Consider the following 23,523-nt stretch of genomic DNA (forward strand, 5'->3'; position numbering starts at 1 on the left):
GGTGAAGACAGCAGCAAAGTGAAGACAGCAGCAAAGTGAAGACAGCAGCAAGGTGAAGACAGCAACAAGGTGAAGACAGCAGCAAAGTGAAGACAGCAGCAAGGCGAAGACAGCAGCAAGGCGAAGACAGCAGCAAGGTGAAGACAGCAGCAAAGTGAAGACAGCAACAAGGTGAAGACTGCAGCAAGGTGAAGACAGCAGCAAGGTGAAGACAACAACAAGGCGAAGACAGCAGCAAAGTGAAGACAGCAGCAAGGTGAAGACAGCAGCAAGGTGAAGACAGCAGCAAGGTGAAGACAGCAACAAGGCGAAGACAGCAGCAAGGTGAAGACAGCAGCAAAGTGAAGACTGCAGCAAGGTGAAGACAGCAGCAAGGTGAAGACAGCAGCAAAGTGAAGACAGCAGCAAGGTGAAGACAGCAGCAAGGTGAAGACAGCAGCAAAGTGAAGACAGCAACAAGGCGAAGACAGAAGCAAGGTGAAGACAGCAGCAAAGTGAAGACAGCAGCAAGGTGAAGACAGCAGCAAGGTGAAGACAGCAGCAAAGTGAAGACAGCAGCAAGGTGAAGACAGCAGCAAGGTGAAGACAGCAACAAGGTGAAGACAGCAGCAAAGTGAAGACAGCAACAAGGTGAAGACAGCAACAAGGTGAAGACAGCAACAAGGCGAAGACAGCAGCAAGGTGAAGACAGCAGCAAAGTGAAGACAGCAACAAGGTGAAGACAGCAACAAGGTGAAGACAGCAGCAAGGTGAAGACAGCAGCAAGGTGAAGACAGCAGCAAAGTGAAGACAGCAACAAGGTGAAGACAGCAGCAAGGTGAAGACAGCAGCAAAGTGAAGACAGCAACAAGGCGAAGACAGCAGCAAGGTGAAGACAGCAGCAAAGTGAAGACAGCAGCAAGGTGAAGACAGCAGCAAAGTGAAGACAGCAGCAAAGTGAAGACAGCAGCAAGGTGAAGACAGCAGCAAAGTGAAGACAGCAACAAGGTGAAGACAGCAGCAAGGTGAAGACAGCAGCAAAGTGAAGACAGCAGCAAGGTGAAGACAGCAGCAAAGTGAAGACAGCAACAAGGTGAAGACAGCAGCAAGGTGAAGACAGCAACAAGGTGAAGACAGCAGCAAGGTGAAGACAGCAGCAAGGTGAAGACAGCAGCAAGGTGAAGACAGCAACAAGGTGAAGACAGCAGCAAGGTGAAGACAGCAGCAAAGTGAAGACAGCAGCAAGGCGAAGACAGCAGCAAGGTGAAGACACCAGCAAGGCGAAGACAGCAGCAAGGTGAAGACACCAGCAAAGTGAAGACAGCAGCAAGGCGAAGACAGCAGCAAGGTGAAGACACCAGCAAAGTGAAGACAGCAGCAAAGTGAAGACAGCAACAAGGTGAAGACAGCAACAAGGTGAAGACAGCAGCAAGGTGAAGACAGCAGCAAAGTGAAGACAGCAGCAAAGTGAAGACAGCAACAAGGTGAAGACAGCAGCAAGGTGAAGACAGCAGCAAGGTGAAGACAGCAACAAGGTGAAGACAGCAACAAGGTGAAGACAGCAGCAAAGTGAAGACAGCAGCAAAGTGAAGACAGCAGCAAGGTGAAGACAGCAGCAAAGTGAAGACAGCAGCAATGTGAAGACAGCAGCAAAGTGAAGACAGCAACAAGGTGAAGACAGCAGCAAAGTGAAGACAGCAACAAGGTGAAGACAGCAGCAAGGTGAAGACAGCAGCAAAGTGAAGACAGCAACAAGGTGAAGACAGCAGCAAGGTGAAGACAGCAGCAAGGTGAAGACAGCAGCAAAGTGAAGACAGCAACAAGGTGAAGACAGCAGCAAGGTGAAGACAGCAGCAAAGTGAAGACAGCAACAAGGCGAAGACAGCAGCAAGGTGAAGACAGCAGCAAAGTGAAGACAGCAGCAAGGTGAAGACAGCAGCAAAGTGAAGACAGCAGCAAAGTGAAGACAGCAGCAAGGTGAAGACAGCAGCAAAGTGAAGACAGCAACAAGGTGAAGACAGCAGCAAGGTGAAGACAGCAGCAAAGTGAAGACAGCAGCAAGGTGAAGACAGCAGCAAAGTGAAGACAGCAACAAGGTGAAGACAGCAGCAAGGTGAAGACAGCAACAAGGTGAAGACAGCAGCAAGGTGAAGACAGCAACAAGGTGAAGACAGCAGCAAGGTGAAGACAGCAGCAAAGTGAAGACAGCAGCAAGGCGAAGACAGCAGCAAGGTGAAGACACCAGCAAGGCGAAGACAGCAGCAAGGTGAAGACACCAGCAAAGTGAAGACAGCAGCAAGGCGAAGACAGCAGCAAGGTGAAGACACCAGCAAAGTGAAGACAGCAGCAAAGTGAAGACAGCAACAAGGTGAAGACAGCAACAAGGTGAAGACAGCAGCAAGGTGAAGACAGCAGCAAAGTGAAGACAGCAACAAGGTGAAGACAGCAGCAAGGTGAAGACAGCAGCAAGGTGAAGACAGCAACAAGGTGAAGACAGCAACAAGGTGAAGACAGCAGCAAAGTGAAGACAGCAGCAAAGTGAAGACAGCAGCAAAGTGAAGACAGCAACAAGGTGAAGACAGCAGCAAAGTGAAGACAGCAACAAGGTGAAGACAGCAGCAAGGTGAAGACAGCAGCAAAGTGAAGACAGCAACAAGGTGAAGACAGCAGCAAGGTGAAGACAGCAGCAAGGTGAAGACAGCAACAAGGTGAAGACAGCAACAAGGTGAAGACAGCAGCAAGGCGAAGACAGCAACAAGGTGAAGACAGCAACAAGGTGAAGACAGCAGCAAGGCGAAGACAGCAGCAAAGTGAAGACAGCAGCAAAGTGAAGACAGCAGCAAGGTGAAGACAGCAGCAAGGTGAAGACAGCAACAAGGTGAAGACAGCAGCAAAGTGAAGACAGCAGCAAAGTGAAGACAGCAGCAAGGCGAAGACTGCAGCAAAGTGAAGACAGCAGCAAAGTGAAGACAGCAGCAAAGGGAAGACAGCAACAAGGTGAAGACAGCAGCAAGGCGAAGACTGCAGCAAAGTGAAGACAGCAGCAAAGTGAAGAGAGCAGCAAAGTGAAGACAGCAACAAGGTGAAGACAGCAGCAAAGTGAAGACAGCAGCAAGGTGAAGACAGCAGCAAGGTGAAGACAGCAGCAAGGTGAAGACAGCAACAAGGTGAAGACAGCAACAAGGTGAAGACAGCAGCAAAGTGAAGACAGCAACAAGGCGAAGACAGCAGCAAAGTGAAGACAGCAGCAAAGTCAAGACAGCAGCAAGGTGAAGACAGCAACAAGGTGAAGACAGCAGCAAAGTGAAGACAGCAGCAAGGTGAAGACAGCAACAAGGTGAAGACAGCAGCAAAGTGAAGACAGCAGCAAAGTGAAGACAGCAGCAAGGTGAAGACAGCAACAAGGTGAAGACAGCAGCAAAGTGAAGACAGCAGCAAAGTGAAGACAGCAGCAAAGTGAAGACAGCAGCAAGGTGAAGACAGCAACAAGGTGAAGACAGCAGCAAGGTGAAGACAGCAGCAAGGTGAAGACAGCAGCAAGGCGAAGACAGCAACAAGGTGAAGACAGCAGCAAGGTGAAGACAGCAGCAAAGTGAAGACAGCAACAAGGTGAAGACAGCAGCAAGGTGAAGACAGCAGCAAAGTGAAGACAGCAGCAAGGTGAAGACAGCAGCAAGGTGAAGACAGCAGCAAAGTGAAGACAGCAACAAGGTGAAGACAGCAGCAAGGTGAAGACAGCAGCAAGGTGAAGACAGCAGCAAAGTGAAGACAGCAGCAAGGCGAAGACAGCAGCAAGGTGAAGACACCAGCAAGGTGAAGACAGCAACAAGGTGAAGACAGCAGCAAGGTGAAGACAGCAGCAAAGTGAAGACAGCAGCAAGGCGAAGACAGCAGCAAGGTGAAGACACCAGCAAGGCGAAGACAGCAGCAAGGTGAAGACAGCAACAAGGTGAAGACAGCAACAAGGTGAAGACACCAGCAAAGTGAAGACAGCAGCAAAGTGAAGACAGCAGCAAAGTGAAGACAGCAGCAAAGTGAAGACAGCAACAAGGTGAAGACAGCAACAAGGTGAAGACAGCAGCAAAGTGAAGACAGCAACAAGGTGAAGACAGCAGCAAGGTGAAGACAGCAGCAAAGTGAAGACAGCAGCAAGGCGAAGACAGCAGCAAGGTGAAGACACCAGCAAGGCGAAGACAGCAGCAAGGTGAAGACAGCAACAAGGTGAAGACAGCAACAAGGTGAAGACACCAGCAAAGTGAAGACAGCAGCAAGGCGAAGACAGCAGCAAAGTGAAGACAGCAGCAAAGTGAAGACAGCAGCAAGGTGAAGACAGCAACAAGGTGAAGACAGCAGCAAGGTGAAGACAGCAGCAAGGTGAAGACAGCAGCAAGGCGAAGACAGCAGCAAGGTGAAGACAGCAGCAAAGTGAAGACAGCAGCAAAGTGAAGACAGCAGCAAGGTGAAGACAGCAACAAGGTGAAGACAGCAGCAAGGTGAAGACAGCAGCAAGGTGAAGACAGCAGCAAGGCGAAGACAGCAGCAAGGTGAAGACAGCAACAAGGTGAAGACAGCAGCAAGGTGAAGACAGCAGCAAAGTGAAGACAGCAACAAGGTGAAGACAGCAGCAAAGTGAAGACAGCAGCAAGGTGAAGACAGCAGCAAGGTGAAGACAGCAGCAAGGTGAAGACAGCAGCAAAGTGAAGACAGCAACAAGGTGAAGACAGCAGCAAGGTGAAGACAGCAGCAAGGCGAAGACAGCAGCAAGGTGAAGACAGCAGCAAAGTGAAGACAGCAGCAAGGCGAAGACAGCAGCAAGGTGAAGACACCAGCAAGGTGAAGACAGCAACAAGGTGAAGACAGCAGCAAGGTGAAGACAGCAGCAAAGTGAAGACAGCAGCAAGGCGAAGACAGCAGCAAGGTGAAGACACCAGCAAGGCGAAGACAGCAGCAAGGTGAAGACAGCAACAAGGTGAAGACAGCAACAAGGTGAAGACAGCAGCAAGGCGAAGACAGCAGCAAAGTGAAGACAGCAACAAGGTGAAGACAGCAGCAAAGTGAAGACAGCAACAAGGTGAAGACAGCAACAAGGTGAAGACAGCAGCAAAGTGAAGACTGCAGCAAGGTGAAGACTGCAGCAAGGTGAAGACAGCAGCAAAGTGAAGACAGCAGCAAGGTGAAGACAGCAGCAAGGTGAAGACAGCAGCAAGGTGAAGACAGCAACAAGGTGAAGACAGCAACAAGGTGAAGACTGCAGCAAGGTGAAGACAGCAACAAGGTGAAGACAGCAGCAAAGTGAAGACAGCAGCAAGGTGAAGACAGCAGCAAGGTGAAGACAGCAGCAAAGTGAAGACAGCAGCAAGGTGAAGACAGCAACAAGGTGAAGACAGCAGCAAGGTGAAGACAGCAGCAAAGTGAAGACAGCAGCAAGGTGAAGACAGCAGCAAGGTGAAGACAGCAACAAGGTGAAGACAGCAGCAAAGTGAAGACAGCAGCAAAGTGAAGACAGCAGCAAAGTGAAGACAGCAGCAAGGTGAAGACAGCAGCAAGGTGAAGACAGCAACAAGGTGAAGACAGCAACAAGGTGAAGACTGCAGCAAAGTGAAGACAGCAGCAAGGTGAAGACAGCAGCAAGGTGAAGACAGCAGCAAGGTGAAGACAGCAGCAAGGTGAAGACAGCAGCAAAGTGAAGACAGCAGCAAGGTGAAGACAGCAGCAAGGTGAAGACAGCAGCAAAGTGAAGACTGCAGCAAGGCGAAGACAGCAGCAAGGTGAAGACAGCAGCAAGGTGAAGACAGCAGCAAGGTGAAGACAGCAGCAAGGTGAAGACAGCAGCAAGGTGAAGACAGCAGCAAAGTGAAGACAGCAGCAAAGTGAAGACTGCAGCAAGGTGAAGACTGCAGCAAGGCGAAGACAGCAGCAAGGTGAAGACAGCAGCAAAGTGAAGACAGCAGCAAGGTGAAGACAGCAGCAAGGTGAAGACAGCAGCAAAGTGAAGACTGCAGCAAGGTGAAGACAGCAGCAAGGCGAAGACAGCAGCAAGGTGAAGACAGCAACAAGGTGAAGACAGCAGCAAGGTGAAGACAGCAGCAAAGTGAAGACTGCAGCAAGGCGAAGACAGCAGCAAGGTGAAGACAGCAACAAGGTGAAGACAGCAGCAAGGTGAAGACAGCAGCAAAGTGAAGACTGCAGCAAGGTGAAGACTGCAGCAAAGTGAAGACAGCAACAAGGCGAAGACAGCAGCAAGGTGAAGACTGCAGCAAAGTGAAGACAGCAACAAGGTGAAGACAGCAGCAAGGTGAAGACTGCAGCAAAGTGAAGACAGCAACAAGGCGAAGACAGCAGCAAGGTGAAGACTGCAGCAAAGTGAAGACAGCAACAAGGCGAAGACAGCAGCAAGGTGAAGACTGCAGCAAAGTGAAGACAGCAGCAAGGTGAAGACAGCAGCAAGGTGAAGACAGCAGCAAGGTGAAGACAGCAGCAAGGTGAAGACAGCAACAAGGTGAAGACAGCAGCAAGGCGAAGACAGCAGCAAGGTGAAGACTGCAGCAAAGTGAAGACAGCAGCAAGGTGAAGACAGCAGCAAGGTGAAGACAGCAGCAAGGTGAAGACTGCAGCAAAGTGAAGACAGCAGCAAGGTGAAGACAGCAACAAAGTGAAGACAGCAGCAAGGTGAAGACAGCAGCAAGGCGAAGACTGCAGCAAAGTGAAGACAGCAGCAAGGTGAAGACAGCAGCAAGGCGAAGACAGCAGCAAGGTGAAGACAGCAACAAGGTGAAGACAGCAACAAGGTGAAGACAGCAACAAGGTGAAGACAGCAGCAAAGTGAAGACAGCAGCAAGGTGAAGACAGCAGCAAGGTGAAGACAGCAACAAGGCGAAGACAGCAGCAAGGTGAAGACAGCAGCAAGGTGAAGACAGCAGTAAATCGAAGACAGCAGCAAAGCCTGATGGTTAAAGGGCGAACTCCGCATCAGGCGAAGGACTGTGCGAGCATTGGGCTGTGCAGGGGTCTACAGTGAGGAACAGGCACAAGAGCTGATTGGACAGGAGCTGTTGCTATGCCTTGCAGACAGTGATTAAACACAGATACTCCTGAGAAAAATACAACTCCCCAGAGAGAGGCACGATGTCCAGAGAGAGAGAAACACCATTCCCTGAACATTTGTGACCAAAAAAACAGTAATTGATTAGTGCCTGTCCTGTGAGTATGAGGGAAGGCACATCAGTACCAGCAGAATTTGGATAAAATAAGAAACAAGAAGTGGTAATCCGGGACAAAGCACCGCAGGAGAAGCAACGAGACCCCGATTCCGGGATTCGGAGATTTCGGAACAAACTCCACCAGGTAGTATCTCAGTCCAAGTCGTGAGTCTGGATATTCTTGTGAAGCTTTTGATACCCTTTGAATGCCTTGTGTACAATAATGTAAGGCAGAGGTTAGGTACCTTAGATGACTTTTGTAGTAATGTTTTGATACTTTTATGGTAACTTATCCATTATTCACCCCGCTTTTGTTACATATCAATGAGTTATGAAATGTCCAAAGTCTTTCCGAGGCTCCAAGCATTTGTCTCGGATATAATCGAGGCATAGATTACAAAAGCAGGGTAATCATGTTGGAGTTGTTGAATATGGAGATGAGGAGACATTTCTTCACCCAAAGAGTGGTGAGCCTGTGGAATTCATTACCACAGGAAGTAGTTGATGCCAAGGGGCGGCACGGTAGCACAGTGGTTAGCACTGCTGCTTCACAGCTCCAGAGACCTGTCTGTGTGGAGATTGCACATTCTCCTCGTGTCTGCGTGGGTTTCCTCCGGGTGCTCCGGTTTCCTCCCACAGTCCAAAGATGTGCAGGTTAGGTTGATTGACCATGATAAAATTGCCCCTTAGTTTCCTGAGATGTGTAGGTTAGAGGGATTAGTGGATAAAATATATAGGGATATGGGGGTAGGGCCTGGGTGGGATTGTGGTCGGTGCAGACTCGATGGGCCGAATGGCCTCTTTCTGCACTGTAGGGTTCTATGATTCTATGATTCTATGATTGAATGTATTCAAGAGATGGCTAGATATAGCACTTGGGGCGAATGGGATCAAAGGTTATGGGGAGAAAGCAGGATTAGGCTATTGAGTTGGACGATCAGCCATGATCATAATGAATGGTGGAGCAGGCTCGAAGGGCCAAATGGCCTCCTCCTGCTCCTATCTTCTATGTTTCTAACTTTGGTGAGGCCACAGCTGGAGCACTGTGTGCAGTTCTGGTCACCACATTATAGGAAGGATGTGATTGCACTGGAGGGGGTGCAGAGGAGATTCACCAGGATGCTGCCTGGGACGGAGCGTTTCAGTTATGAAGAGAGGCTGGATAGGCTTGGGTAGTTTTTGTTGGAACAGAAAAAACTGCGAGGTAACCTGATCAAGGTGTACAAGATTATGAGGGACATGGATAAGAGTTGATAGGGAGCAGCTGGTCCCCTTAGTTGAAGGGTCAGTCATGAGGAGACATAGGTTCAAGGTGAGGGGTGGGAGGTTTTGGGGGGATGTGAGGAAAACCCTTTTTTACCCAAAAGGTGGTGACGGTCTGGAGGATGGTGGAAGCAGGATGCCTCACATCCTTTAAAAAGCATCTGGATGAGCACTCGGCATGTTATAACATTCAGGGGCTATGGGCCAAGTGCTGGTAAATGGGATTAGGTGGGAGATCAGGTGGGTCACACGTGTCAGTGCAGACTCGATGGGCTGAAGGGCCTCTTCTGAACTGTATGATTCTGTATAAAATTTCTGCTGTTTGTCCTCATTGGATATTAAACAGCTGAAGATTTTAGCTGAACCGGAATTTATTGTTGAAGATTGTTAAATAACTCGATCAGAATTTTTTTTGACCATTTAGCTAATTCCTTCACAAAAAGTAATAGTAGTGAACCCGGAAGATAAAACACGTGCTTTGTTGACTGGATTTGGTAATCCACCCGTCTCAGCCACCTTTCACCAACAGGTGATGAAAATCGAGCTGCTGCCATCCAGGAATCTGAACGCATCCAGCTTGATCCGGAATTTGTCTGGGTGAACCCTCGGAAACACAAGAGAAGAGTGGGAGTCACTAGCCTTGCTGTCAACCAGGCAGCCATTGAAGCCAGTGAGGGGGTATCTGGGAGTGAGGCCTTGTCTGGAGTTACAATGCAGCTCTCAGTGTAAAAGCCTCAGTGGTACAGGACCCATGCTCACGACAGCAGCCTCTATGTGAATGAATTCTCCAGACAGTAGAAGCCGGAAGCTCACTCTGCATCATCCCAGTTATCATTCATCTGACGCAGGGAATATGAGAGAAACCTTCCTCCCGTCAACAAAGCTGCAAGGAGACCTGAGTGGGCCAGGCCACCTGGCTGTCGCCATTATCCTTCCTGGGATAGGAGCACTCAATGTGGACAAGGGCCATACCACTTCTCAAAATGGCTGATCCAGGTAACCTTGGCATGTAGTACAGGTGAGTGGAGAAGAGGAGATGGCGTTCAGTTACCATCAGAGCAGAACCACACTCTGAGGGCCCCGGTGAAACAGCAGAGTGTTTGCCCCAGTGTTGAGTTGAGTGAAGAGACATCCAAAAGGCCCAAGGGTCAGCTCTACAGCCTGAATCAGGCCACCGTCCCAAACAGGCCCCACTTGAGCAACACCAGGAGGTCTGCTCCCCGCACAGCGCAGGGACAGCTTGCAGGGACGGGAAAGGCTCAACAATGCTGAGGGCAACAGAGGCCGTCGCCCGTTCCTGCGGAATGGCGTTCACCTATCTTGAGGGCGGCACGGTGGCACAGTGGGTTAGCACTGCTGCCTCACAGCGCCAGGGAACCGGGTTCAATTCCTGTTAGAATGTAAGCGGTGACAACTTTGTACCAGATGAAATGTGACCAATGGGAACAAACTGTAAGAGTCAGCTAGAACAAAGAACAAAGAACAGTACAGCACAGGAAACAGGCCCTTCGGCCCTCCAAGCCTGTGCCGCTCCTTGGTCCAACTAGACCAATCGTTTGTATCCCTCCATTCCCAGGCTGCTCATGTGACTATCCAGGTAAGTCTTAAACGATGTCAGCGTGCCTGCCTCCACCACCCTACTTGGCAGCGCATTCCAGGCCCCCACCACCCTCTGTGTAAAAAACGTCCCTCTGATGTCTGAGTTATACTTCGCCCCTCTCAGCTTGAGCCCGTGACCCCTCGTGATCGTCACCTCCGACCTGGGAAAAAGCTTCCCACTGTTCACCCTATCTATACCCTTCATAATCTTGTATACCTCTATTAGATCTCCCCTCATTCTCCATCTTTCCAAGGAGAACAACCCCAGTCTACCCAATCTCTCCTCATAGCTAAGACCCTCCATACCAGGCAACATCCTGGTAAACCTTCTCTGCACTCTCTCCAAAGCCTCCACGTCCTTCTGGTAGTGCGGCGACCAGAACTGGACGCAGTACTCCAAATGCGGCCTAACCAGCGTTCTCTACAGCTGCATCATCAGACTCCAGCTTTTATACTCTATACCCCGTCCTATAAAGGCAAGCATACCATATGCCTTCTTCACCACCTTCTCCACCTGTGTTGCCACCTTCAAGGATTTGTGGACTTGCACACCTAGGTCCCTCTGTGTTTCTATACTTCTGATGACTCTGCCATTTATTGTATAACTCCTCCCTACATTATTTCTTCCAAAATGCATCACTTCGCATTTATCCGGATTAAATTCCATCTGCCACCTCTCCGCCCAATTTTCCAGCCTATCTATATCCTGCTGTATTGCCCGACAATGCTCTTCGCTATCCGCAATTCCAGCCATCTTCGTGTCATCCGCAAACTTGCTGATTACACCAGTTACACCTTCTTCTAAATCATTTATATATATCACAAATAGCAGAGGTCCCAGTACAGAGCCCTGCGGAACACCACTGGTCACAGACCTCCAGCCGGAAAAAGACCCTTCGACCACTACCCTCTGTCTCCTATAGCCAAGCCAGTTCTCCACCCATCGAGCCACTTCTCCTTGTATCCCATGAGCCTTAACCTTCTTAACCAACCTGCCATGTGGGACTTTGTCAAATGCCTTACTGAAATCCATATAGACGACATCCACGGCCCTTCCTTCATCAACCGTTTTTGTCACTTCCTCAAAAAACTCCACCAAATTTGTAAGGCACGACCTCCCTCTTACAAAACCATGCTGTCTGTCACTAATGAGATTGTTCCGTTCTAAATGCACATACATCCTGTCTCTAAGAATCCTCTCCAACAACTTCCCTACCACGGACGTCAAGCTCACCGGCCTATAATTTCCTGGGTTATCCCTGCTACCCTTCTTAAACAACGGGACCACATTCGCTATCCTCCAATCCTCAGGGACCTCACCCGTGTCCAAAGAAGCGACAAAGATTTCCGTCAGAGGCCCAGCAATTTCACCTCTCGTCTCCCTGAGCAGTCGAGGATAGATGCCATCAGGCCCTGGGGCTTTGTCAGTTTTAATGTTCCCTAAAAAACCTAACACTTCCTCTCTCGTAATGGAGATTTTCTCTAACGGGTCAACACCTCCCTCCGAGACACTCCCGGTTAACACGCCCCTCTCCTTCGTGAATACCGATGCAAAGTATTCATTTAGGATCTCCCCTATTCCCTTGGGTTCTAAGCATAATTCCCCTCCTTTGTCCCTGAGAGGTCCGATTTTCTCCCTGACAACTCTTTTGTTCCTAACGTATGAATAGAATGCCTTAGGATTCTCCTTAATCCTGCCTGCCAAGAACATCTCGTGCCCTCTTTTTGCCCTTCTAACTCCCCGTTTGAGATCTTTCCTACTCTCTCTGTATTCCTCCAGAGCTCCATCTGTTTTCAGTTGCCTGGACTTAACGTACGCCTCCCTTTTCATTTTAATCAGATCCTCAATTTCCCTGGTTATCCACGGCTCTCGAATCCTACCTTTCCTATCTTTCCTTTTTACAGGCACATGCCTATCCTGCAGCCTTATCAATAGTTCCTTAAAAGACTCCCACGTGCCAGACGCGGACTTACCCTTGAACATCCTCTCCCAATCAACATCCACCAATTCCTGCCTAATCCGGCTATAGTCAGCCTTCCCCCAATTTAGCACCCTGCCCGTAGGACAGCACTCATCCTTGTCCATTACTATCCTAAAGTTAACAGAGTTGTGGTCACTATTTGCCACATGTTCCCCTACCGAAACTTTGACGACCTGACCGGGCTCATTTCCCAGAACTAGGTCCAGTATAGCCCCCTCTCTAGTCGGGCTATCTACATACTGTTCCAAAGAACCTTCCAGTACGCATTTTACAAATTCCTCCCCGTCCGGTCCCCCAGCTCTAAGCACTTTCCAGTCTGTGCCAGGGAAATTAAAGTCCCCCACTACAACAACCCTATTTTTTCTGCACCTATCCAGAATCTCCTGACACATCCTTTCCTCCACTTCCCGTGGGCTGTTGGGTGGTCTGTAGTACACCCCCAGCATAGTGACTGCACCCTTCCTGTTTCTGAGTTCCACCCACAGCGACTCAGTACATGACCCCTCTAAGTTGTCTACCCTCTGCACCGCGGTAATATGCTCCTTAACTAATATCGCTACTCCCCCACCTTTTTTAGCCCCTCCTCTGTCTCGCCTAAAACACTGATACCCCGGAATATTCAGCTGCCAGTCCTGTCCTTCTTTTAACCAAGTTTCCGTCACCGCAACCACATCCAAATTCCGCACAAGCATTAAGGCCCTAAGTTCGTCTGTTTTACCCGTTACACTCCTCGCATTGAAGCAGATGCACTCCAGACCTCCAGGCCCAGTCAGGTCCTCCTCCTCCAGAGTGCTCCTCTTCTTAGCTAGCCTTGCCCTGGCCCCCAGCTCGACCCCAGCCTCAGTATTTACTGACCTCCTGTTTTGTTCCCCACCCCCCTGCCACACTAGTTTAAATCCTGCCGAAACACTCGAGCAAAACTCCCAGCCAGGATATTTGCTCCCTTCCAGTTAAGGTGTAACCCATCCTTTCTGTACAGTTGCCATCCTGACTTGAAGATTTCCCAGTTATCTATGAATTTAAAACCCTCCCTCTTGCACCAGTCCTTTAGCCACGCGTTCAACTGTAGAATCTCCCTGTTCCGAGCCTCACTTGCACTAGGCACCGGGAGCAGTCCAGAGATTGCTACACTGGAGGTCTTACTTTTTAGCCTAGCACCCAACTCCCTGAATTTCTCTCGTATGACCCCCCTGCTCTTCCTACCTACATCATTTCCCCCAATGTGTACAATCACATCCGTTTGACTACCTTCCTTTTTAAATATGCTTCCTACCCTCTCGGAGACATCCAGTACCCCGGCACCAGGGAGGCAGACTACCATCCTGGATTCTCGTTCAGTCCCACAGAAGCGCCTGTCCGTGCCTCTAACTATTGCGTCCCCCACAACTATCGCTCTCCTAAACCCCTTCTTTCCCTTCCGGACCCCTGAGCCTGTCTCCGTGGAGGCGATCTGGTCCTCGTGGCTTACCCCTGGAGGGTCATCCCCCTCCACAGAATCCAAAACAATATACCTATTGTGGAGGGGGACAACCACAGGGGATCCCTCCACAGACTGCTCACTCCCTTCCCTTCTCCCATCTGTTGCCCATCCCTTTCTCTTATGGGAGACTGCCACTGGGGTGCTTTCTGGCACATCACCCTTCTGACTATTACCCCTCCTAACCGTGACCCACGTGTCTTCCTTCCGAGACCCTGGTGTCACTACCTGACTATAACTTTTATCTATTACTCTCTCATTTTCCCTAACTAAACTGAGTTCATCGAGCCTCAGCTCCAGCTCCCTTACACGATCCTTCAGGAGATGCAGTTCCACACATCTGGCACAGATATAGACTTCCGGGAGGCAAGTTGTCTCCAGGAACTCCCACATCCCACACCGAATGCAGTATACTGGCCTCCCACTCATACCAGCCATGTCCTTTTTAGTTTTGGGGATAAAACAAAAAGGGGGTGTAACCGAAGAAAAACAAACAAACAACCTTCCTCGCCGAAGCCCTGTGAGCCAAAGCCCTTTTAGCTCTCACTCTGTCCCCTGCTCACTCCGCTGCCCGCTAACGACGTTGCCCGCTCAAAGGTGCGGCCTACTTTTAAACCCTCCAAAATCTTCCCAGGCTGCTGCTGGGCCTATTTCCTGTTTAGAAAAAAAACCTCCGATTTATTTCACTAATTTAACTGAAAAATAATTAAATAAATTAGTGCACAAACAAGCTCCCTTACCCTCAGCCTGCTCCTGTGGACCCAGTAAACCATGGAACCAATGACAGAATGATGTAGTGAGCTGATCAGCTGACTCACTATAAATAAGAAGCTGTTGGGAATTGTGCAGAGCTTGGATTGGCCCAGGGTGAGGCCCCAAATTTGGAGCAATGAAGTTTCTTTATTAAACCCTTTCTTTGATTTATTAGTTGGAGTAAGTTTTGTTGTGTGTTTATTGTCAGCATTTGAAGAGTTCCTCCTGAAGAAACAATTCTGGCCTCGGGTCACTATCTGTGTGGAGTTTGAAAGTTCTCCCCGTGTCTGCGTGGGTTTCCTCCGGGTGCTCCGGTTTCCTCGCAGTCCAAAAGAGGTGCGGGTTAGATGGATTGGCCATGATAAATTGCCCATTGGTGCCCCAAGATCTGTAGGTTAGGGAGATCACAGTAAGAAGTCTAACAACACCAGGTTAAAGTCCAACAGGTTTATTTGGTAGCAAAAGCCACTAGCTTTCGGAACAGGCTGTTCCTAACCTGGTGTTGTTAGACTTCTTACTGTGTTTACCCCAGTCCAATGCCGGCATCTCCACATCATGGTTAGGGAGATTAGCAGGGTAAATATGTGGGGTTACGGGGATAGGGGCTGGGTCAGTTGTCAGTGCAGGCTCGATGGGCTGAATGGCCTTCTTCTGCACTGGAGAGATTCTGTGATTCTATGAAGCTGTGCTCTTAGGGAAAGGTTATTAGCAGAGTAGCAGTAATCCAAACTGATTACAATCAAAGGATTCTGTTCAAACCTTTCAGAGAGTGCGACCACACTCTGGTGGAAATGTTGACACATTAACACAGCTTCGTTCCGGATTTCCTGCGACATTTCAACATCATCCAGAAAATGATTTGCCACTTTCTCCAAGGCATCTTCAGGCCAAGCCTAAAACATCAAAATCACGCGACATTAGAATACAAACATAGCACAATCGCTTAGCACAGTGTGAGATACTGAGAGAGACGGAGAAATCAACATCTAACCTGTTCTGTTGATGGATGTTAAATACATCAGGTAGTTGAAGGTGAGAAGGTGAATTGGTGTGAGGGATTGATCAGTTAATGACACTTAGACATATAGAAAGAGGAAATCATAGATCATAGAAACCCTACAGTACAGAAAGAGGCCATTCGGCCCATCGAGTCTGCACTGACCACAATCCCACCCAGGCCCTACCCCCATATCCCTACATATTTACCCATTAATCCCTCTAACCTACACATCTCAGGACACTAAGGGGCAATTTTTAGCATGACCAATCAACCTAACCCGCACATCTTTGGACTGTGGGAGGAAACCGGAGCACCCGGAGGAAACCCACGCAGACACGAGGAGAATGTGCAAACTCCACACAGACAGTGACCCAAGCCGGGAATCGAACCCAGGTCCCTGGAGCTGTGAAGCAGCAGTGCTGACCACTGTGCTACCGTGCCGCCAGCACTGAGGGAGATTGTGTTAGAGTGGGGAATTAGTGCCAATTTTGCAGAACATGTGAATACCGTGTGGGGAGGATTTATTCATGATGTGGAGATGCCGGCGTTGGACTGGGGTAAACACAGTAAGAAGTTTAACAACACCAGGTTAAAGCCCAACAGGTTTATTTGGTAGCAAAAGCCACACAAGCTTTCGGAGCTCCAAGCCCCTTCTTCAGGTGAGTACAGGACTCACCTGAAGAAGGGGCTTGGAGCTCCGAAAGCTTGTGTGGCTTTTGCTACCAAATAAACCTGTTGGACTTTAACCTGGTGTTGTTAAACTTCTTACAGGACTTATTCAGACAGAGGTTTCAGAGAAAATCAGCAAAGCTTTGCAGTATTGAATCAGGCTATTGGAAATGAATTTTAAGACCAGGAAAATGCTTATTATAAAAGGGAAAGGCAAATAGAATGGAGAAGACAAGAAACATTATAGGCACTGATGGCAAAACAATAATCTGGCAACAGGGTTACCAAACTGTTAGAGCGTGTTCCACACAGCTCACTGACACTGATTACACACTGATAGAACCTGAAATTGGAGATACACCATACACCCCACACACAGATATACCCAACATGTACAGACTGGGGCAGGTAACGGGCTAACTGAGGGTAAACCAGATGATAGTGAAGCTTAGGATAGGGCTTTTATCACAAAGATCAATTGCCAAAAGTTGGAACAAGGGGTGCATATATGCCAAGGAGTGGAGGGAAGCCAGCATAGCAGGAAGAGCGGGAAAGGCCACAGGGAAATACAAAAAATGGCTGCATGCACAAGACATGGTCTAAAATTTCAATTAGTTCCAATTTTACAGGACATTTGAATGCTGTGCATGCAGGGAGGAGAGGATTTATTCAGGTGAGAATGAAAGTGTGGAAAGCCAGGAAAGACAGTGGACAGTGGACAGTCCAAAGATGTGCGGGTTAGGTTGATTGGCCAGGTTAAAAATTGCCCCTTAGAATTCTGAGATGCGTAGGTTAGCGGGATTAGCAGGTAAATATGTGGGGGTAGGGCCTGGGTGGGATTGTGGTCGGTGCAGACTCGATGGGCCGAATGGCCTCCTTCTGCACTGTAGGGTTTCTATGTTTCTAAATTCAGGCAGCGGAAATTCAGGCAGTGGAAATTCAGGCAGTGGAAATTCAGGCAGTGGAAATTCAGGCAGTGGAAATTCAGACAGTGGAAATTCAGACAGTGGAAATTCAGGCAGTGGAAATTCAGGCAGTGGAAATTCAGGCAGTGGAAATTCAGACAGTGGAAATTCAGGCAGTGGAAATTCAGGCAGTGGAAATTCAGACAGTGGAAATTCAGGCAGTGGAAATTCAGGCAGTGGAAATTCAGACAGTGGAAATTCAGGCAGTGGAAATTCAGGCAGTGGAAATTCAGGCAGTGGAAATTCAGGCAGTGGAAATTCAGGCAGTGGAAATTCAGGCAGTGGAAATTCAGACAGTGGAAATTCAGGCAGTGGAAATTCAGGCAGTGGAAATTCAGGCAGTGGAAATTCAGGCAGTGGAAATTCAGACAGTGGAAATTCAGGCAGTGGAAATTCAGGCAGTGGAAATTCAGGCAGTGGAAATTCAGGCAGTGGAAATTCAGACAGTGGAAATTCAGGCAGTGGAAATTCAGACAGTGGAAATTCAGGCAGTGGAAATTCAGGCAGTGGAAATTCAGACAGTGCGCCTGATGGTGATCGCAGCCCCAGGGAAAGATCAAGAACTTGTGAAGGGAAGACTAGTCAGAGGAGTGACAGGCTGAGCAATATTCAGGTAGGGAAAGAGATCTCGTGGGGATGTAGTTTAACAAGAGCAAGGACCAAAGAACAGGCAAGAGCTGACACAAGCGGTCCACAAAGGATCACCTTTTATGGGGCCACGCTATCACAGAAGGTCATTGATGAAGCAGCTGAAGATTGTTGGGTCTCGGTCACTACCCCGAGGGACTCCTGCAGTGATATCCTGGAGCGGAGATGATTGACCTCCAAACACCACAACCATCTTCCTTTGTGCCAGGAATGACTCCAAGCAGTGAAGTGTTGCCCCCTCATAACCATTTACTCCGGTTTTGCTAGAACTCCTTGCCACACTTGGTCGAATGCTGCCATGATGCCAAGGGCAGTCACTCTCACCTCACCTTTGGAATTCAGCTCTTTTGTCCATGTTTGAACCAAGGTTGTAATGAGGTCAGGAGCTGAGTGACCCTGGCGAAACCCAAACTTGTCCCACTTCCTCCAAATAAAAGGTGTGGCTGTGGGCACCTGCTTGAGTCCTAGTTATGCCTGTCTCTTTATGGATTATGTGGAGCATTCCCTGTTCCAGTCCAACTCCGGCCCCCTCCCACAGCTCCTTGATCGGCAACTATTTCGGCGCCACTTCATGCTCTCGCCTGGACCTGAAAAAATTTATCAATTTTGCTTCCAATTTCCGTCCCTCTATCACCTTAACATGGTCCATCTCTGACACTTCTCTTCCCTTCCTTGACCTTTCTGTCTCCATTTCTGGTGATAAAGTGTCGATTAGTATCCATTACAAGCTCACCGACTCCCACAGCTACCTTGACTACAGCTCTTTACATCTCACATGCCATAAGGACTCCATCCCATTCTCTCAGTTCCTTCGCCTCCACTACATCTGTTCTGATGATGCCACTTTCCAAAATAGCGCTGCCGATATGTCTTCCTTCTTCCTCAACAGTGGTTTTCCGCCTGTGGTTGACAGGGCTCTCAACCACGTCTGACCGATCCCCTGCTCTCACCCTTTCCCCTCCTCCCAGAACTATGAGTGTTCCCCTTGTCCTCACATTTCACCCCACCAACCTCTGCATTCAAAGGATCATCCCCCGCCATTTCCACCAACTCCAGCATGATGCCACTACTCAACACATTTTCCCCTCAAACCCTCCCTCTCTCTCGCCCCACCCCACCAATCAGCATTCCGCAGGGACCATTCTCTCTGGGACACCCTGGTCCACTCCTCCATCACACCCAACACCTCACCCCCCTTCCCACGACATCTTTCCAAGCAATTGTAGAAGATGCAACTCCTGCCCCTTTGCCTCCTCCCTGCTCACCATCCCAGGTCCTAAACGCCCCTTTCAGGTGAAGCAGCGCTTTGCATGAACCTCCTTCACTCTGGTCTATTGCATTCGCTGCTCCCAATGTGGTCTCCTCTATATCGGAGATCCCAAACACAGACTGGGTGATCGCTTTGCTGAACACCTTCGGTCCATCCGCAATCAGGACCCAGACTTTCCTGTCGCTTGCCACTTCAACACACCACCCTGCTCTCCTGCCCACATGGCCGTCCTTGTCCTTTTGCAATGTTCTATCGAACCTCAATGCAAACTGGAGGACCAGCACCTCATCTTCCAATTGGGCACTTTCCAGCCTTCCGGACTGAACATTGAGTTCAACAACTTCAGAGCATGAATTCTTTCCTCCACCTTCACCTCGTTTCCATTTATTTCATTTCATTTCATTTCATCTCATTCATCCATTTTATCATCCTTCTTTCTCACCTCCATTTTTTCACTTCTCCATTCCAGCTCTCCTTCTTGCCCCCTCCTCCCCACTTCAGGGCAACTGCCACATTCCCCAGGCAGTCCCTTAACAATCTGTACCTCTGTTCTGCCAGTCACACATTCTGATCACTTCATGAACACTTTTAGCACCTTCTCAGCCTTCTGTATCCTCATTTACATTCCCTTTGTCCCATTCCACCCGCCCCCCCCCGCCCCCCCACCCCCATAGTAAAAATCTCTGCTTGTTCTCTTTGCTCTCAGTTCTGACGAAGGGCCATCTAGACTTGAAACGTTGGTTCTATTCTCTCTCACAGACACTGTCAGACCTGCTGAGATTTGCCAGCATTTTCTGCTTTGGTTGTTGTGAAGGAGCTGCAACTCTTTGCTGATAAGCACAGCACCCAGTGCTTCTCCAGTGCCACCAAGGCAATGCATGGACCCAACACCCTCGGTCTCAAACCGGTGCGGAGTAAAGACGGAACCTTTTTGAGTGACCGAGAAAACATCAACCTCTGTCGAAGAGAACACTGCAAAGATCGTCGAAACTTGATGCAATCATAGATGAGGATATGTTCTGGGAAATCCCCCAACTTCCCAAGATGATCTTGGACTTCCACCAAGCGTGGACAAAGTCGAAGCCACCATTAAACACGTGAAGAATGGAAAAGCCGCAGGAGTAGATGGGATTCCAGCGGAAATTTTCAAACTTGGAAGAGATCACCCGTCGTCTCCGTCAGCTGTTCCTGAAAATCTGGGACAGAGAAAAATTCCTGCTGACCTCAGGGAATGCCGTCATCGCCACCATCTTCAAGGAAGGACAGATAGCAGGCTGCGGGAGTGACCGAGGTATCTCCCCACTCTCCATTCCACATTCCTGTACAAGGCAGGCGCTCTCCCAACTCTTCTATACGGGCTCAGAAATCTGGACTATGCACAGACGCCACCTCAAGACCCTGGAGAGGTGCCATTAATGCTGTCTGAGACACATTCAAGAATAGCCACTCTTCCTCCTCCCACCAGGGTGGAGAGGGACATGCCCAGGCTGAACCCTGGTATTGGCTCTGGGGAGCTCCATGGGGGTGTTTCCCAGTGTACAGGATTGGGGGGGGGGGAGGGGGAAACAAACCTCCAGGATTTCTTTCTACAATGAGCTGGACAATGTGGTGGGAAAAGTCCCTGTGCAGCTGGCAAACAGCACGCTGCAAACTCCACGCTGCTCTTCCCAAACAAGCTTCAGGATTCCTCTGACAATGAGGCTGAGAGGGACGGGTCAGGGAGCGGGGTCGGGGAGAAGTGTCAGGGAGCGGGGTCAGGGTGCAGGCTCAGGGTGCGGGCTCAGGGTGCGGGGTCAGGGTGCGGGGTCGGGGAGCGGGGTCGGGGAGTGGGGTTGGGGAGCAGGGTCGGGGAACAGGGTCGGGGAACGGGGTCAGGTGGGTGTTGTCGAGAGGGACGGGGTCAGGCTGTGGGGTCGAGGGGGACAGGGTCAGAGAGGGGGGTTGGGGGGAGCGGGGTCAGGGTGCGAGAGGGACGGGTCAGGGAGCGGGGTCACAGAGTGGGGTCGAGGGGGATGGGCTCAGGGAGCAGGGAGGGGAGGGACGGGGTCACGGTGTGGGGTTGAGGGGGACGGGTCAGGGAGCAGGGTCGAGGGGGACGGGGTCGGGGGCAGGGGTCATGGAGCGGGGTCAGGGAGCGGGGTCGAAGGGGACGGGGTCAGGGAGCGGGGTCGAGGGGACAGGGTCACGGAGCGGGGTCGGGGGGGGATGGGGTCGAGGGGGATGGGGTCAGGGAACAGGGGTCACGGAGCGGGCTCGGGGAGGGACGGGGTCAGGGAGTGAGGGGGATGGGGTTAGGGACCGGGGTCGAGAGGGAGCGGGGTTGAGAGGGATGGGGTCAGGGAGCCGGGTCGAGGGGGACTGGGGTCAGGGAGCAGGGTCGAGGGGGACGGGGTCAGTGAGCGGGGTCGGGGAGCGGGGTCGAGAGGGATGGGGTCAGGGAGCGGGGTCGAGGGGGACTGGGGTCAGGGAGCAGGGTCGAGGGGGACGGGGTCAGTGAGCGGGGTCGGGGAGCGGGGTCGAGAGGGATGGGGTCAGGGAGCGGGGTCGAGGGGGACCGGGGTCAGGGAGCGGGGTCGAGGGGGACGGGGTCAGGGAGCGGGGTCGAGGGGGACGGGGTCAGGGAGCGGGGTCGAGGGGGACGGGGTCAGGGAGTGGGGTCGAGGGGGACGGGGTCAGGGAGCGGGGTCAGGGAGCGGGGTCGAGGGGGATGGGGTCAGGGAGCGGGGTCGAGGGGGACGGGGTCAGGGAGCGGGGTCGAGGGGGACGGGGTCACGGAGCGGGGTCGAGGGGGACGGGGTCAGGGAGTGGGGTCGAGGCGGACCGGGGTCGAGAGGGAGCGGGGTTGAGAGGGATGGGGTCAGGGAGCCGGGTCGAGGGGGACTGGGGTCAGGGAGCAGGGTCGAGGGGGACGGGGTCAGTGAGCGGGGTCGGGGAGCGGGGTCGAGAGGGATGGGGTCAGGGAGCGGGGTCGGGGAGCGGGGTCGAGAGGGATGGGGTCAGGGAGCGGGGTCGAGGGGGACTGGGGTCAGGGAGCAGGGTCGAGGGGGACGGGGTCAGTGAGCGGGGTCGGGGAGCGGGGTCGAGAGGGATGGGGTCAGGGAGCGGGGTCGAGGGGGACTGGGGTCAGGGAGCAGGGTCGAGGGGGACGGGGTCAGTGAGCGGGGTCGGGGAGCGGGGTCGAGAGGGATGGGGTCAGGGAGCGGGGTCGAGGGGGACCGGGGTCAGGGAGCGGGGTCGAGGGGGACGGGGTCAGGGAGCGGGGTCGAGGGGGACGGGGTCAGGGAGCGGGGTCGAGGGGGACGGGGTCAGGGAGTGGGGTCGAGGGGGACGGGGTCAGGGAGCGGGGTCAGGGAGCGGGGTCGAGGGGGATGGGGTCAGGGAGCGGGGTCGAGGGGGACGGGGTCAGGGAGCGGGGTCGAGGGGGACGGGGTCACGAAGCGGGGTCGAGGGGGACGGGGTCAGGGAGTGGGGTCGAGGCGGACCGGGGTCGAGAGGGAGCGGGGTTGAGAGGGATGGGGTCAGGGAGCCGGGTCGAGGGGGACTGGGGTCAGGGAGCAGGGTCGAGGGGGACGGGGTCAGTGAGCGGGGTCGGGGAGCGGGGTCGAGAGGGATGGGGTCAGGGAGCGGGGTCGAGGGGGACCGGGGTCAGGGAGCGGGGTCGAGGGGGACGGGGTCAGGGAGCGGGGTCGAGGGGGACGGGGTCAGGGAGCGGGGTCGAGGGGGACGGGGTCAGGGAGCGGGGTCGAGGGGGACGGGGTCAGGGAGTGGGGTCGAGGGGGACGGGGTCAGGGAGCGGGGTCAGGGAGCGGGGTCGAGGGGGACGGGGTCAGGGAGCGGGGTCGAGGGGGACGGGGTCAGGGAGCGGGGTCGAGGGGGACGGGGTCAGGGAGCGGGGTCGAGGGGGACGGGGTCAGGGAGTGGGGTCGAGGGGGACGGGGTCAGGGAGCGGGGTCAGGGAGCGGGGTCGAGGGGAACGGGGTCAGGGAGCGGGGTCAGGGAGCGGGCTCGAGGGGGACGGGGTCAGGGAGGGACAAGGTCAGGGAGTGCGGTCAGGGTCAGTGTGACACTGGCTGGGTCTTTATGCTCCTGCTATAGGTGGGTTGGTGTAAAATTGGATACTTTGGCAAGGGTTTGGAGGTGGAGGGTGGTAAAGGTGTCCGTACCACATGGTGACGCTACCAGGGAAAGGCGGGTAGATTTGTGGGGTACACTATACCTAGAGTAGGATCCTCTGGAAAGGATTGTCCCTGTCTGTTGCTTCCTGACCCTCTCCCTCACTGCGACATGTCCCACTCTCAGTGCTGTCACTGCCCCCAATTTACAACCCAGTCTCATCCTCTTGGGACCGACTAGGGCCCCTCTGATTGGCTGCCAACTCTTGGGGGTGGATGCAATGATCTCTGACAGCGAATGCCTGACATCTAATTAAATCTGAACATGGTCTCTGGCTGAGGGCGGCCTCCTCACTGCATTCTCAGCTGTTACTGCCAGCCCATAGCCTCTGTATTAAACCCTGCCCACTGTGCCACAGAGCACCGTGACCCTGCCCACTGTGACCCTGCCCACCCTGACCACCCTGACCCTGCCCACCTTGACCACCCTGACCCTGCCCACGTTGACCACCCTGACCCTGCCCACCCTGACCCTGCCCACCCTGACCACCCTGACCCTGCCCACCCTGACCCTGACCACCCTGACCCTGCCCACCTTGACCCTGCC

The 23,523-nt window shown here is 52.1% G+C and overlaps 1 protein-coding gene across 1 annotated transcript in view; it reads right to left on the reverse strand.

Moving 5' to 3' along the window:
• LOC144507660 (dynein axonemal heavy chain 3-like) overlaps positions 1 to 23,523 on the reverse strand; it is a 459,789-nt gene that overhangs the window by 115,824 nt on the left and 320,442 nt on the right. The window contains exon 38 of the mRNA XM_078234817.1: positions 15,012 to 15,145. Coding sequence (XP_078090943.1) covers positions 15,012 to 15,145 — 134 coding nt within the window. The remainder of the gene's footprint in view (positions 1 to 15,011; positions 15,146 to 23,523) is intronic.

The sequence above is a fragment of the Mustelus asterias genome, chromosome 19, assembly GCF_964213995.1.
Source record: "Mustelus asterias chromosome 19, sMusAst1.hap1.1, whole genome shotgun sequence".
NCBI classification, from domain to species: Eukaryota; Metazoa; Chordata; class Chondrichthyes; order Carcharhiniformes; family Triakidae; genus Mustelus; species Mustelus asterias.